General features: G+C 41.8%; 1 protein-coding gene across 6 annotated transcripts in view; it reads right to left on the bottom strand.

Moving 5' to 3' along the window:
* Positions 1-14,445, bottom strand: part of LOC107262825 (solute carrier family 12 member 4) — a 50,039-nt gene that overhangs the window by 33,580 nt on the left and 2,014 nt on the right. Inside the window, exons 1-2 of one of the 6 annotated variants that reach the window (XM_015729488.2) lie at positions 5,801-5,861; positions 4,385-4,554 (exon numbers count right to left, since the gene is read on the bottom strand). The exons of 1 other annotated variant lie outside the window; for it this stretch is intronic. In XM_015729488.2, the coding sequence (XP_015584974.1) occupies positions 4,385-4,442 (58 nt within the window). In that variant the 5' untranslated portion in view covers positions 4,443-4,554; positions 5,801-5,861. Of the gene's footprint in view, positions 1-4,384; positions 4,852-5,371; positions 5,772-5,800; positions 5,862-9,931; positions 9,989-14,445 lie in introns of those variants that run through there. 4 more of the 6 variants (XM_015729471.2, XM_015729479.2, XM_015729497.2 and 1 more) reach the window with 4 other exon arrangements.

Below are 14,445 nucleotides of genomic sequence, written 5' to 3'. Positions count from 1 at the left end.
CCCCCCCTGTCTTCCATACTTCGTAAGATCCGTCAAAACAAATCTATATATAGTAACTGCCAATGTAAACAAAGGAGCCACTCGAGTCTCGTCCGTCACCCTAATCCTCCACGCCCTAACCAGCAGTCCGTTCCCGTGTATGCCGAAGGCACGTTCAGTCGGTTCTAACTTCAGAGCAAACTTTTTAACTGAACGAAAGCATCGACAATCTTTGACAACGTCAGATTCCCAAGCGAGTGAAATATTCCTGGATTATACATAACACAGATATACAGGTACGAGGGAGAGGGGTTTACTATAATTTTCCACACTTTCCTCTAAACTGCCCCTGTGTCCCTTTTACAGCCTCATAGCTCAGATGGTAACACCTGACTACCCCTTATCCTCTGTATATCAATAGAAACAGCCCTCAAGCCCATTGACGCAACCTCACCTCCCTTCTCCTCGAACTTTTCCTATAAGAATTTACAAACAGCAAGGACGCACGTATCGAGCGTGTCATAGGTTAGAATACTTGTGAGAAGGCAAGGTCGGCAAAATCAATAAGCACGCAGCCAGACAAGGGGGTGTAACGATGTCGGGAAGCGATACCATCAGCCATAGAATTTCTGTCCTTGGTCGTACTGCCGTTCCGACATAACCTATTCCTATCTGTCAGTGGCGCTGAGCGTTCGGAATACCTCTCGAGAATGGTTCGAGTCTACGTAGGGTTAAGACGCTACGTTAGGGTGCGTTAATCGGCTTGGCTATTATCAAATTATCTTCTCGTAATAATACTATCGTAATCGAGGAATATTCGATTATCACGACCTACCTTCTTGGTTAAGTCGCAGCGACGCTTCCTATAGACCCCACGCGATACCTTCACGTTTATGCGTGCGCGAGCGACGCTCTGGTACTCGTGGTCCGATTAGCATACCGTGATCACACATTGCTTATAGCAGACGGTATCCTGATAAGCGTCAATAGATTAATTGAACACGTGATAATGGAATAGTTGACTATTGTCACTAGCGACTACCAAAGCAGCACGTTCTCCGCGAGGCCTTTTTCTGTCACTCGTTATGTAGGTGGCGCTCTCTCTGGGGAATCTTGTGATTGTTTGGCTTTTTCCTCTCGGCCGTTTTAAAGGCATTTTTAAGTAACGTCGTTATGGCCCTGGGCGTCCCTACGGCACGGTCGACGGCCCATTACTTACGAAATCTCGAGAGGTCTAATAAAGCCACCAGGGCTCGTTAGTTACTCATTTTGATTGTGAGTAACGCTGTGTATCTTTACGTGGCATATCCGTGACCTGAAGTGGTGCGCATATATATGCATAAATGTATGTATATATAATAGATATATAGTATGTAAATACGAAGCTCAATTCCGATAGGTCGAGCCACAAGTGGACTCAGAAGAGGACTCGATCATAGAGAAATACATATGTAAGCCAATAGGTCATTGAGGTATATAGGTATACTCACGTATGGTAATACGTATACGCTTTGGATTATAATATGAATTTATTTTAAATATCAAATCCTTTACTTGTTCGATTCTTAGGAAACATTAAAAATCCTCTTGTACAATGTGAAGTTGTCTGGGAAAATCGTTATTTTATTATTCATTTATATCCTCAAGTATTGTAGAAAAAAAATTTTATTTTCAAATCTTTATACGATTAAAGCGTTTAATGGGGACGGGGCTGAAACGATCGTTATGCAGGGATTGACGAATTTTAGAAAAAATTTTGTCTCGAATTTACTGCAAAATTGTATTTGAATTTTCCCGCTTCGAGGAAGTCGGGTGTTTTATATCTGAAGGACTGGCTGAACGTTACGTGAAAGAACGACGGTTTATAAGCACTTGACTCTTATGCAATATATCTGAAATATTCACGTCGACTTATTTCCGTATATCAGTCACAGGTAGCATGGAGTGCAGTAGGAAAGTTTAACTTGGCAGTTATTTTTTTCTACTGTTATAAAAATTATTAAGGAAATAGCTTGATATAATTGCGCGTGACCGTAAAGAAGTATGATTTTAACATTTTGAATTTTTAACCATTACCACGATACAGTCTACCGCTATATACAGGGTGTCCCGGAATGAAATGATATGGAATAGAGCATGAGGTGGAAGAGGAAAATCTGAATAAAAATTCCTGATCCAATTTTACAAAGTTTTCGTCTTAAAGTTATAAACAATTAAAGCTAGCCAAGCAACCCGCATCTGTATCAGTTGAGCATCCAAGAAGACGGCGAGTGGGGGGATAAATCATGCCGAGCGGGTACATCCGTGCGTTGATTGGCCAGCCTTAATTGTTTATAACTTTAAGAGGAAAGCTGGGTAAGAAAAATGTATTCCATAAATGTATTCCATATATTTTTATTCTGGGACACCCTGTATAGCCATAATACGTATTCTCATAGCAGGCAATGAAAGGGTAGTGGGGTGGGGGACAGGCTTGAATAAACATGAAAACAAGAAATTTAGACTCGCACTTTCCGAAACCTGCTTGGGATTTCCGGAGGGACTTCTGAAATTTTCGGTATTACGTAAATTTTCAAACTCTAATTTTCCTCTAATTTAGATACTCCGCTAAATATACGTGAATTATAGCTTGTAACGTTTAAGCACAACAGAGGGTTGAACACTTTGGGTGTTTCGTATATATGTAAATTATGTATGTTTACCGAAAATAAGGGTAAAAGCCCTTAAAAGTATATAACAGTGTGACAAACTGCTGTATGGAATTTGTAATAATAAAAAAAAGCGCATTTTCGAAAAGTTTAAGGGTCATTGATATTGGGTACTTTAACAAGTTTATATAGGTATAATTGAAATTTTCACGGGAAACACCAATGTCCCGATAAGGACGTCGTAAAATTTTATTAGATTCGTCGTAAATATAAAAAAAAAAATTTTAACGCCCTGAAAAAATCTTTATACAAGGTGATAAAGAGTTTACAGTTGGCAGTATTGATTTTTGAGTCGGCAGTCCTCGGGACCAGTCGGAACCAGGAAGCTTGGAAAATATAGCAACTTCCTGTGGTTAGTACTACGACCAGTAGACATTTTTCTGGTCCAAAGAGACGTTTCCTATCTCGATGAAGACTCGCGTCACCTGGAGATTGCCGGCTGGACCAATCAAAGAGTCCAGACTTTAATCCCGGAAATGAGTTACCTTTAACGGCTGTGAATTCGACAGGCACTTTTAATCAAGATCGAATCAAGTTACATCTCAACTCCTATAGACAGTACATGTTGAATAAAAGAAAAAAAAAAGGGAAAAATATTTATATGTATCATATAAAAAAGACTTTTTTTGTCAGACTCTCAAGAAATAAAAATAGAATATCCAAACGAAGGAAATGGTCCAACCAAATCCCAAATCCTTGATCCCTTGTCTCGAACAGGGAACAATTTATGGACGAATGGGAAAGGACAACGTATATACCAACCTAAGAAAAACGAATGAAACCTTTGGTATCACGTATAACCGAAGGAACGTCGAACGGAAAGAAACACGATGTGTAAGCGAAATGCAATAAGGGTGACTTAAAATTGCGTTCTAATAAAATCCTTAAGAAACTGTATGAAAGTCAAAGAGCCTTGAGAGGTTCAGTGAGGTAATACAGAAAAAAAAAATATATATGAAATTACTATCGAATGAATTTTTCAAGTAGGCGGATCGAGGTAGCCTTCCTTTTGTGTAATGCATACAGAATCTTCCATTACATTCAAAACGTCATACCCACGTGGGTGCTACTGACGTTTATATATTTATAAAGGATTCTGGGCTTCCCCGTCTTTATTTCTCAAGCACCCTCATTCGCAAGGGTGCAAAAGTCTACGTGGACTCGGCAGTAAGAGATGGTCACAAACCAGGAAGATCATAGCCAGAGATATGGGAATTGGCTGAGGAACGAGGGGAGAGGGGGAAGTGGGAGGTGGGAGTGTAACGCCTGAGAGAAAAAACGTTCTTGATTTTCAACGAAGGGAAAACGACCCTAGGGAATTTATATTTGAGTTTATAGAAAGATTGATGGTTGAGAGACGGGCCGAACCTAACCTAACGTGAATATCCCATTAAGCCTCTAGGGCTTTTGTTCTTTTTTCGCTAACGATAATTTCCCAGCTAATATCCCAGCAGGTCCTGTAACGGTTATCCCTTTATTTCAGATGCTAGGGAGAAAGGTGGGAAATCGTATTGGGAGCACTCGGCCAAGATACGGACGAAGGTATTTTGGTAGGAGAGAAGAAATTGAAAAAAAAAATAATTGTGACGAGTAAATTGGTCCGTTGGCGGGAACGGAATAGGAATTTTTTTTAAATTTCGTCACTAAATAATACATCTCATAGGTTCTATGATACGGTTCGTGTATTTTGTACTTGCCTTCGAGAATTTGCTCCTTCGTCGCTAAAATCAGCGGAATGGCGCCGGAGCCACTCATTTTTCAAGTCTTCGGAGTTCCGTTCGGGAGCGCACTCTCAACTACACTAGAAATCCCGATAGCATCTAGTCACGTAGTGACTAACGCACGATCGATTAATCGGTAGGATCCACTGGAAAAATGTGTCTCGTTATTTTTAATGGCTAAACTTTCAAACGTAATACGCGCCAATCGACGGTTCGTATTATTTCGAGCGAGAGGCGTGACGATTTCAAAATTCGATTACGAAGTCGCACGAACACTTGATAACGAGAGATCGTTCAGGGTTCATCATGAAATCTCTCTCGGATACTTCGATCACTCCTCGTGCATCGTATATCAAAGCGATTCGATTCGCGAAGACGAGGTGATTTCCGTTTGGTAGCAATTCCGGAGATTGTTCAGGTGGGAGAGGTAAAGCGGGTGCCGTCTGTCAAATCGATATGGACCAAAGAGGAAAATTTAATTTTTTTTTCTTCTCCAATTTTCATTATATTTACAGTGCTGAAAAAAACTGTTACGTTCCCTGTAGATCGCAGGTATAATATATTGCGCGTACGATAAACCTCGTATACGGCTTCCATTATGACAAACAAATAAATCGATCGTGGGAGCAGAGCATAAAAATACAAAAAAAAAATACAAAGAAAAATAGTCTAAGAAAAAAATATATTTTTAAAAATCGAGTCAATTCCTTAAAAAATTTCCCTTCGACGACTTCGAAATAATGCAAATTCGTGTCAATCCCCCAAAAAAAGATTTCAAATCCACGCGTATACTGTACAAACTGTTCTTCCTCGATCTCATATATCAATAAAAAAAATATATATCACAGGAACGTAACAGTAAGAATTTCATCGACACCGCACAAGGCTCCGAATTCCATGAATATGTTTATCCGAAGTAAAGGCAATTCCTAAAGACACGCTTGTCAGATCCATTGGACTTACAACTCACTGACAGATACAGTCTCGATCAAAATTACGAAGCCAATATCGTTCGTTAGCCCGTCCCAAGCACAGTAAGAAGTAGCACAAGAAATTATCACACAGTTGATCCAACTAACCAACACCGGTAGAGTATATACTTTTTTTTTTTTTTCAATTCCAAAATATTCTCGACCGCGCGACGTGGCCTCCGATAAGCTTAACGGAATCGAACGGGACGCGGGCCAAGTTGTTCTAACGATTAATTCCAGAAGCTAAGGATCCCCCAGGACGCTCCCGAGGACGCCGGGACTCTAGTTGGGTTCCTAGTGCGCGGCTGTCGCGGCAGACTCGCAAGGTGTGGCGATACGATGCGATACGATGCGAAACGTGATGGCTTGGCCAAGGGACAAGTGGTTTTCACGTTTGACGGGGGTGGTCTGTCCCACTCACCTGGTAGCCGCGTAGGGTGCGCACCCACTGCTACCCCAGTACCTACTCGACGAGCAACCAGCCACCCACTCGGCCTACCTAGCGAGCCGCCTAACCACCCACCCACCCGTTCACTCAGTAACGTACTCTTGTATCTATCGACCAACTACGTTCTACGTTCTACGTTACTGTCTGCGTAACTCTATCAAGGGGGGCCGTACAGCCCCCCCCCCCCTTTACTACTAAATTTTTCAAGATCATGGAAATCTACACATTTTCAGAGCCGAAAATGCTTTTAGAGGGATTTAGGTAATTTTACTCGGTCTGGCTAATGTCACTTCGTCCCCTATACACTGTTGGGCGCGAGATTATTAAATAATATATTTATATAACAAGTCTTGTCTCTCATATCTAAACAAGCCTGGATTACACTGACGGAGATGAGACAATTATTTTTACGCTCAGATTTTTCCATCTCGTTTTCTCCCTCTTACCGGGCTGCTCTCCGTCCCTGCCGTTTAACGCTACGCGAAATCTCTTGGCTGACGCGATTCCTTTGAATTGCCTGGCGTGAGGATATTTTATTAACGCTATGGGGGGCAGTGCTACCTACATCGTACGTCCCTGCTGTAGGGTCTATTCTATTTTCTCATCCTCTACTTCTATCACAGGGTTTGGGTTAGGTGTTAAATATATTTATTGTACGGTAGCTACAGCCACTGTACAGGGTTACTATACTATGCAGGTGAATTCATTGTGTGTATATATATATATACACGACAGCTCCGGGACTCTAGCACGTCTCAGTGATTTCTTCAGGGAACCTCTAAAGCAAGTCTAGATTCCATCAGGAGCGTCTTTCCACTAATTTCGGCTATTTCCAATAGTCCCGTCGGGACCTGGCATTTTGGATAGCAGGATGGTGGGGTTCGTTAAGAAGTCCATTGAAAAAGATTGACGAATAAAAATGAAACTACAATTTCGTCAAAAATAAACAAGAGTTCGATTCCCAATTTTTGGAAGAATTCAAAAACCCCGTTGGTTCCAAGGCGTAATCCTTGGTAGCGACCATCCGCTACCATAGAACCCACGAAATCCCGATATGAAGATTCGGTACGAGGTAGAAAAATGTAATTTAGAAAATTTTTCACTTTCTTCTATCTTTCTCCAATTTCTATTCCCCGTCGACGTTCACACTCGTAAAAATGGGCGGAAACATCCAGTTTCCTTCGTGCTTCCGACCCCCCATAGATCCGAAGTCTCCCAAGGGTCCCCGTGGCCGATACTATTTACCGTCTAATCGTAATGCGTTTTTACAGTCGAACGGAACACTGAACATTTCCAAGGGTCTATATACGAGGACCAGTCCTGCGTAGAGAAGATTGTGAAATCACTAGCAGATACGATAGCACCGGTTAGAAATACACTAGGTAGGGCACGATCGATCGTCAAAGAATAGGTCACACCCCCCGGTGCAACTTCTCTCAATTTCAAGAGCTTCCTCTTTTGTGCGAATCAGCCATTCGCCCCGAGCCATTAAATGCTAAGCCTGGCTACGTACAAGTTGAAGAAGACGGTTGGATCGGTCGGACTTGATATATTATCTCCCTGATTTCGTACCACCTTCCATTAAGTACACGTTAATGGCCGCACCTGGCGTCTTGGCATCTTGGCGTCTTTCCGATGTCTTTGTGATCCTCGCGAAGGTCTTCGACTGGGTTTGCATGCGTCGGGATAGTTAACGGGAGGTGCATTTATGAATAAGGCTCTCGAAGCAAGTAAGGTCATAGACAGTGAACCTCGTTCCAGTTCAGGGTCTTGGATCGTAACGAGGAAACCTTGTCACGATTCTAGAAGGCTGGCTGAGCTCGCTTAAAGAGCCTAGTCCTGCTGGCCAGGACTCTGTTCCGTGACTCGATAGAAGGAAAAGCTAGAGAGACAAACGTGAGCTCTTTACGCCGGTTTCAGGGATAAGCCAGGTTCGCGTGTGACTGTCCACTGTCCTATTATCCTGTTAGCCTGGTAATACCGGAAGTCGGAGTTAACTATACTCCGAAAATAAATTTCTAATATGTGCGGTTAGGTTAGGTTCGCTATCCTCGATAGATCTACGGCAGCAGCGAGTATTATTGTTTTATTATAAGCAGCTTGTTAGTAATAATAATTCCTCCCCCCCCCAGCCACCATGACTGGAGGTTTTCGATCTTTTATTTTATAAACACCCTACGGAAAAAGGACTATCGATTTGTGATCCGACACGAAGGGGTCCACCCTCATATTTTTCGACGGACATGGTCGACCTTACGAGTAACGTAGGCTTTAGGGGGTTGATGAAGGAGCACCCTAAAATCTGTCTCTTTGACGTACAAATCGATATTCGAACCCTAACCCGACAAGACCACGAGGTCGCTGGAATCAGATCGAACGTGAGACGGATTTGACCTGATTAGTTAGGAGGCAAAAGTTCGTATCCGGTTTGAACCGGAAGTTCCATCGGACGGAGTAACATATATGTAAGTCGGAGTTCAGGAAAGTCTAGAATAGCCGTTCCGTACGTGTCTCCAAAGTTGGCGGTAAATTTAAACTCTACTTTCTACCCCGTTCAGCGTTAGACCGGTAAGATTTCTTTTTTAATTTAACCCAAAGTTAAATTTATCATTCGCCACGTCACCCGACTGACGTCTACGTAATATTTTGTAAACACGTGTCAAATGACACGTGTTCCCGGACAAATCCATCCTTAACGATCCCTTCGGACTGCCGTAATATCGATCAGTTATCAGCATCAGCCTTGACACTTGGGTAAAATCGATTGAGCTGCGTGACGTCATAGGATTTAGTACCTGACTATTTTATTATTGACGTAACGCCACCGGCTGCCAAGGTGCGGCCAAGATAAGCTTAAAGATGACGGAAGCAGAGGGTACAAAGAAAATAAGATAAGTGTAGTGACAGTAGAGTTTCATTGAGAAAAAGAGCTGATACTAGAATTAGATAGCTTTAGCTAAGAATAGAACGCTATAATGATAGCCAGTATTATTATTATTTTTTATTAAAGATAATCTGCCAACAAATTTAAGTTTATCGATGCCAAGAGAACGGGCAATAATTATTCATCTTTATTTATTGGTACAGCGTACTACGGTATTTCCGATGGCATCAACGAATGGGGTCATACCCTGGGTCGGAGATACGAGCCTTTGGATGCTGCGGATGATGTTCATCCGAGGGCCAAATATAACTACGGGGAATCCAGAAGCTAAGATAAGGTCACCCTGGTTACCCTCTCAACCCCTGGTAGAACCATTTAAAAAAAGGCACCCTTCATTCACCTTCATATCACCCTAGCGAATGTGTCAGACCGGGGTGCAGCCTACGATCGACAAAAGAGAACCAGGCTCATTGTCCAGATATTCGACGATGCGTGGTACATGCCCAACCAGTTTCCAGGATGACCTGCTTTTGAACCCTTACCAAGGAAAATAAGGGTTGTCGACTAGTTACGTTATAAGGGAAATTTGAATCGCGTCAAGGAACAAATTTCAGGTCTCTTGGAACTTTGACATCAGGACGTCCGGTACCCCTTGCCCTCGATGTAGGTGCTGGGGATGATGAGTCATAGAAAAAATAAAAGAATTATACCAACGATAAGAGACAAACTGACCCCAGAGGAGAGTACCGATCTTTCATACAGAAAATTCCAAGTTCTCCCTTACACGAAGGGTTTGTCATTTTGACACTGGGGATCCTGATCATCGATTGGCATATCTGACAGTTTGAAGTTGCTAAAGAAACAAAAAAGAAAGCGAACGACAGACTGAATTAACTTTCTAAACAGGAGAAAAAAAAAGAAATAAACTTGACCTTAATAAAAGATGGCAGATCGATCGCCAAACTCACGGCTACACACAAGACTACATAGCTCGTTAGTAAAGCTTCCCTATACGTATGCACCTTCCGAAGTATTAAAAAAGCTACCAATGAAAATAAACATCGCTCCTGACTTGCCGTGCTAATCGAAGATATAATTGGAAGATGCAAAATTAAATAGCTAGACAATGCTAAAGGGGCTAAAGATTGCATCAGAATATTCAAGGTCAGTCCCGTGGTACAGCCTTGAATACAGATCTACATAAAAGCACTCTTACTTACACGGAGTCGTAGGTATAGATATATAACGGTCCAGCTGTGTGCCGTTGGATGGTTGTTCTGTAAAAAAGAAAAAAAAGCAGGATCAAAAATGTCAATAAAAAAAAACATTTGACGTCCAGACCACCTCAGTTCCTGAACGTGATCCGATCGTGAAAATAACAAGCTGCAGTCAAAGACTCTTTGAGTAATCAGGTAAGGATGTAACCAAGAGCAATGATGATTATGAGCATCGGGTTGATCTAGATGGCACAGGTAATCAGATGGGATAGCAGGTTAATTGTAGAGGTTAAGCAGGTTAATTTTGAAAGAGGTGACCGCGTGCAACTCTGAAAAATCTGCACCGGATGCAGGGCTGATACAGGAAGTTCGAACGAAGAGATGTCAAAGTGAAATGGAAAAGATCGTACAACATCCGCAAGATACGTATCGTCGAGGGATCAAACTTCCTGTATCAGTTATTTCTTCAGGCGTTCGTTACAGGGACAAGCTGTGCTATATTATTTCTGCAGCAGACGTTTCAGCCCGCGAGGGAACCTTGGACAGTCCCACACGGATGCAACGCCCAGCCAAGGGTGCCGTAATGTAGGTGAGACAGGAAGGTCTGCACGAGAGTGAAGAGCTGCTGACGCGGTGGTGTAGCTGGAGCTGCGACCCAACGCCCAAGAGTAGAGCCGATTGGTCGATGAGACCCTGCCGATGAGATGCGCCTATCCACTCGAAACTCGGTTTAAATATATTATGCAACGAGTTCATATTTCACGATGGATCGCGAGGGGACGAGGGATTCTCAAAAATCAGTGAAAATCGATTTGGTGAGAGTTTTAGTGAGAAATTTATTTTTTACCTAAATTCGGAAAAAAAAAATTTTTACATTTTTTATATAAAACTTAAATACACGTATCAGTCGGAAGTCCCTTGTAAATTTTACAATTAATTCCGATCTCATTTCTACTGTCTTTCACTACCAAAAGCTTGTCCTACCGTAGGAAGACCCTTGCCACTAGATCCTTATCATTATTGACCCTGATAATACATCCTGTACGGGTCTGTCACGTGGTAAGGTTTAGGCCTAGTCTATAATATTGAGAATCAGGGTGGCATTCAGGAAGAATGTGAAATCGAATTGAAGCTGGTGGGTCACCACGTGATTCGTAGTATCTTTGGTTCGCGAAGGAAGAGAGTGGAAGGAAAAAGAAGGAATAAAAAAATAAAACTTGGAGACAGCGTGCCTTCTTCTCTCTCTCTCTCTCTCTATCTCTCTCTCTCTCTCCCTTATTCCTATCTTTTTTTATCTCCCCGGGAAACGCAATCGTCGAAAGTACTCCTTGATGTGTCTAGCTGCCGGCGTGTGGAATTTTTACTCTGGCTGCGGACACACAGCTCCCGGTGACGAAATGGGACGAAAGGATTTCTTTATCCGTAAGCTCGAAATGGTCACGTTGGCGACACAATGGCGGAGAGAAAAAAGAAAGGCAAACCTCTTGCGCCTCTTCCTCCGTACGAACGCGAATGCGACTGTGTGTAAGAGATAGGAAAAATCAGAGAGGCAAAATGAATCAGCCTGTCTGACTGATAGTAATGTCTCTGTCAGGCTTACTATTTTATTATACACGTACACATGTTTCTTTAACTCTTGGTTACTAAAAGCGAACTGGTTAAAGCGGTTCGTTGCTGATCTCTCTCTCTCTCTCGCTCTCTCTCTTGTGTCATGTATGCGCGGTGGAAACAATAACGCTCTAATTGGGCCAATAATAAAATAATTGTTAGCGCTTGGGAGTCGTCTGGCTTGGCCTGGCCGTGCATTCCGTACTGTATTTGTCTGTGGAGAAAAGCCTGCAAAAGAATTGCGACGCACTGTCACGCCCCCAGTGCCTTTCGAGTGATTCTGTCAAATTGACGAAATTCATACAACAGTATACCATCGCCCAGAATGCCCTACCGTTTCGACGCGATATTAAACTTCGTCACGAATTACGTCACGCGTCGAATTATTCTCCGAGAAAAATGTCAAAGCGTCCGGTCGATTAAGCGAAATAACTCAGTCAGAAATGTGAGTCTGGGAAAGATATAAAATTTCATAAAATTTCAAAGCGATATAATCAAGCTAGAATTTTCATGAAAAAAATTTTTTTTTAATAAAAATAAAAATTCCTTCGTAATTCCCTTCAGTACCGACGTCAGATAACACGCGACTAACTTCGGACAAGTAGACCGGTCGGAAATTCAAAATTGTCTCGGAACATTTGAATTCGACCGTTACGCTTCTTTCGAGGCGTCTGTCGCGCCGAGAAAAGTCACACGGCTGAGGGTCTGGAAGACACCAGTTATCTGTACGAGAGAGAGAGAATGACTGCATAAGAAAGAAGGAAAAGATACTGAGAAGTCGTGTCGTTTGACCGTCGGGTCGGTTCTTTTAATTTCTTATTAATTTTCGCCGGTCTTCGGCGTACCGTGCGTTTCTAACGAGTTACGCAATCCACGCACAGCTCCCCCTTCTGTCTCGCGCGCCTTTTTAATCGGAGTAACGAGTTGTTTTTGTCGGGGAAAATTCGTGGCGCGTCCTTATCTTAACCGTTAATAACACGGAGCTCTTTTATACACGTGCCAGAAGAGGACGAGCCGTCGGCCTAATTCTGTGGGAAAGATCGTTCCACCAAAGACCTGCAAGTCAATTGACGATTACGCTGCTCGATACGTCATGCCTCTAGGAGAACAGCTACCATTAACCGACACGCACTGCCATAATACTTCATAGCAAACGTTGATGTCTTAATAAGAATGAATTCTGCTGAACGTTTTCAATACGATGCTCTGCTTTGCTTCTTGTTTATTTTTTGTTCCGTATACAGTGTCGTGTACTCTCTATAGTCACCATTGTTTTCGTATCCTTCCTTCGAGCAATGAACACAATATACTAGATAGATATGCGTATAACGTATGTATATCTAGCATTGAAATGCCCCTGGTGAGTCAGGCGATATTAGATAATGAAAATAACAATGGTAGAAAATTTCTAATTACTTGCATTTAATAACTTTCTTCGTCGGTCGAAAAAAAAATCATTAAGAATTTGAAAATTAATTTTTTATGTAAAAAAAAAAAAATGTTTAATATCATAAAATTGTGCACTACCCGTATTATGAATTTTAGTGATTAGAATTTTTTAAAATATATCATGGGCAGCATCCATTTTAATTATTATCCCAGAGAAGTATGTTGGGAGCGTAAAGATTTTCGGGGTCTCTCCTTGCACGATGCAAAGTGCCGTTTCCCGCCGATCGGTGTCAAGTGGTGTTCGCTTCTTTTTTGCAGAAGGAGCAAATCAAGGTTGTCAATCTGCATAACAATCGATACGTAGGCATTTAGCGTGTAAAACGTGTCCTGAAGTTTTTTTTTTATAGCGAACCAAAATAAAACCACGTCCAACGTCATCACGGCCAAGTCTTTGAAAATTGGAAACAGGCTAGGCACATTCCATGATAAAAGTTACGAACGTTTGTTGTACGGTCAACGAAATGAAAAATTTCGGCAAAGAGAACATTTAAATGATGTTGGCCAAGGAGAATTGCATTTCTGAGAATGCTAAGCGCGTCTGAACGTGTCTCGTGTACGAGGGTGGCTCGACGTAATATTTTGAATTTAGGAAAAATTTTCTAACCGTACGGGAGACACGTAGCATATTCAAGCGATACTCTGGCTTTAGTATTAAAGTCTATTAACTGGTACGATATTCTTTGCATAACATGACTGTTTTGTGAGGGTGTTAGGTGCTAGCATAACTCCCTGTTGATAAACATAGATCTCACTGGCAGAATGCCATGCAGACGGAATTTATATACATACATAACGGCAAGTAATGATATATATATATATATATAGCGACGTAAAAGGAACAAGACAAACTACTCTTAGACTTACCAGTGAACGGTGTTTAAACATTTTTTTAATCACGGTCATACTTGATAGTCGAGAACTTTCGATTTGACTTTTTAACGTGACAAAATAACGCCATCCGTCAACGTCAGCCGCTCCCGGTATCGTCGTAACATTTGAGAAGCCTCACCTTGTAAAATCTTCAATAATCGTAAGAGACTCGTGTTTCTTAATATTCTATATACCATACGATACGGAGACTACCTATATTCACCTTGGATACCATTAGAAGGTTATATTTAGGAAAAGTAGTCTTGAACGTAAGGAGAGGTTGTAAAATAGTTTTTCAAAATAGACGGAGTGCAAATAAAAATGAGGAAAAAAATAATTGATTATATTTTCTATTAAAAGTAGGTAAATGAAAAATATTCACTCTGGTATCTTTTAATTTTCTTTGTCCGAGGGCGCCACGTGCCTTGCTCGTCCCTGACAATTCAGCTTCTGCATTAGCTCACGTATGTCTCAGCCACGTATAAACGTGGTTACCTATATAAATACATGCACACGTAGAAATGGGGTGGGTCAGGAAGTACGAAGGGTTAGAGGAGACGATTATCGACCCTCAGCAAGGCTTATAGTTG

The sequence above is a fragment of the Cephus cinctus genome, unplaced genomic scaffold (genome assembly GCF_000341935.2).
Source record: "Cephus cinctus unplaced genomic scaffold, Ccin1 Ccin1_scaffold0013, whole genome shotgun sequence".
NCBI lineage: Eukaryota > Metazoa > Arthropoda > Insecta > Hymenoptera > Cephidae > Cephus > Cephus cinctus.
This window is presented reverse-complemented; position numbering and strand designations above follow the sequence as displayed.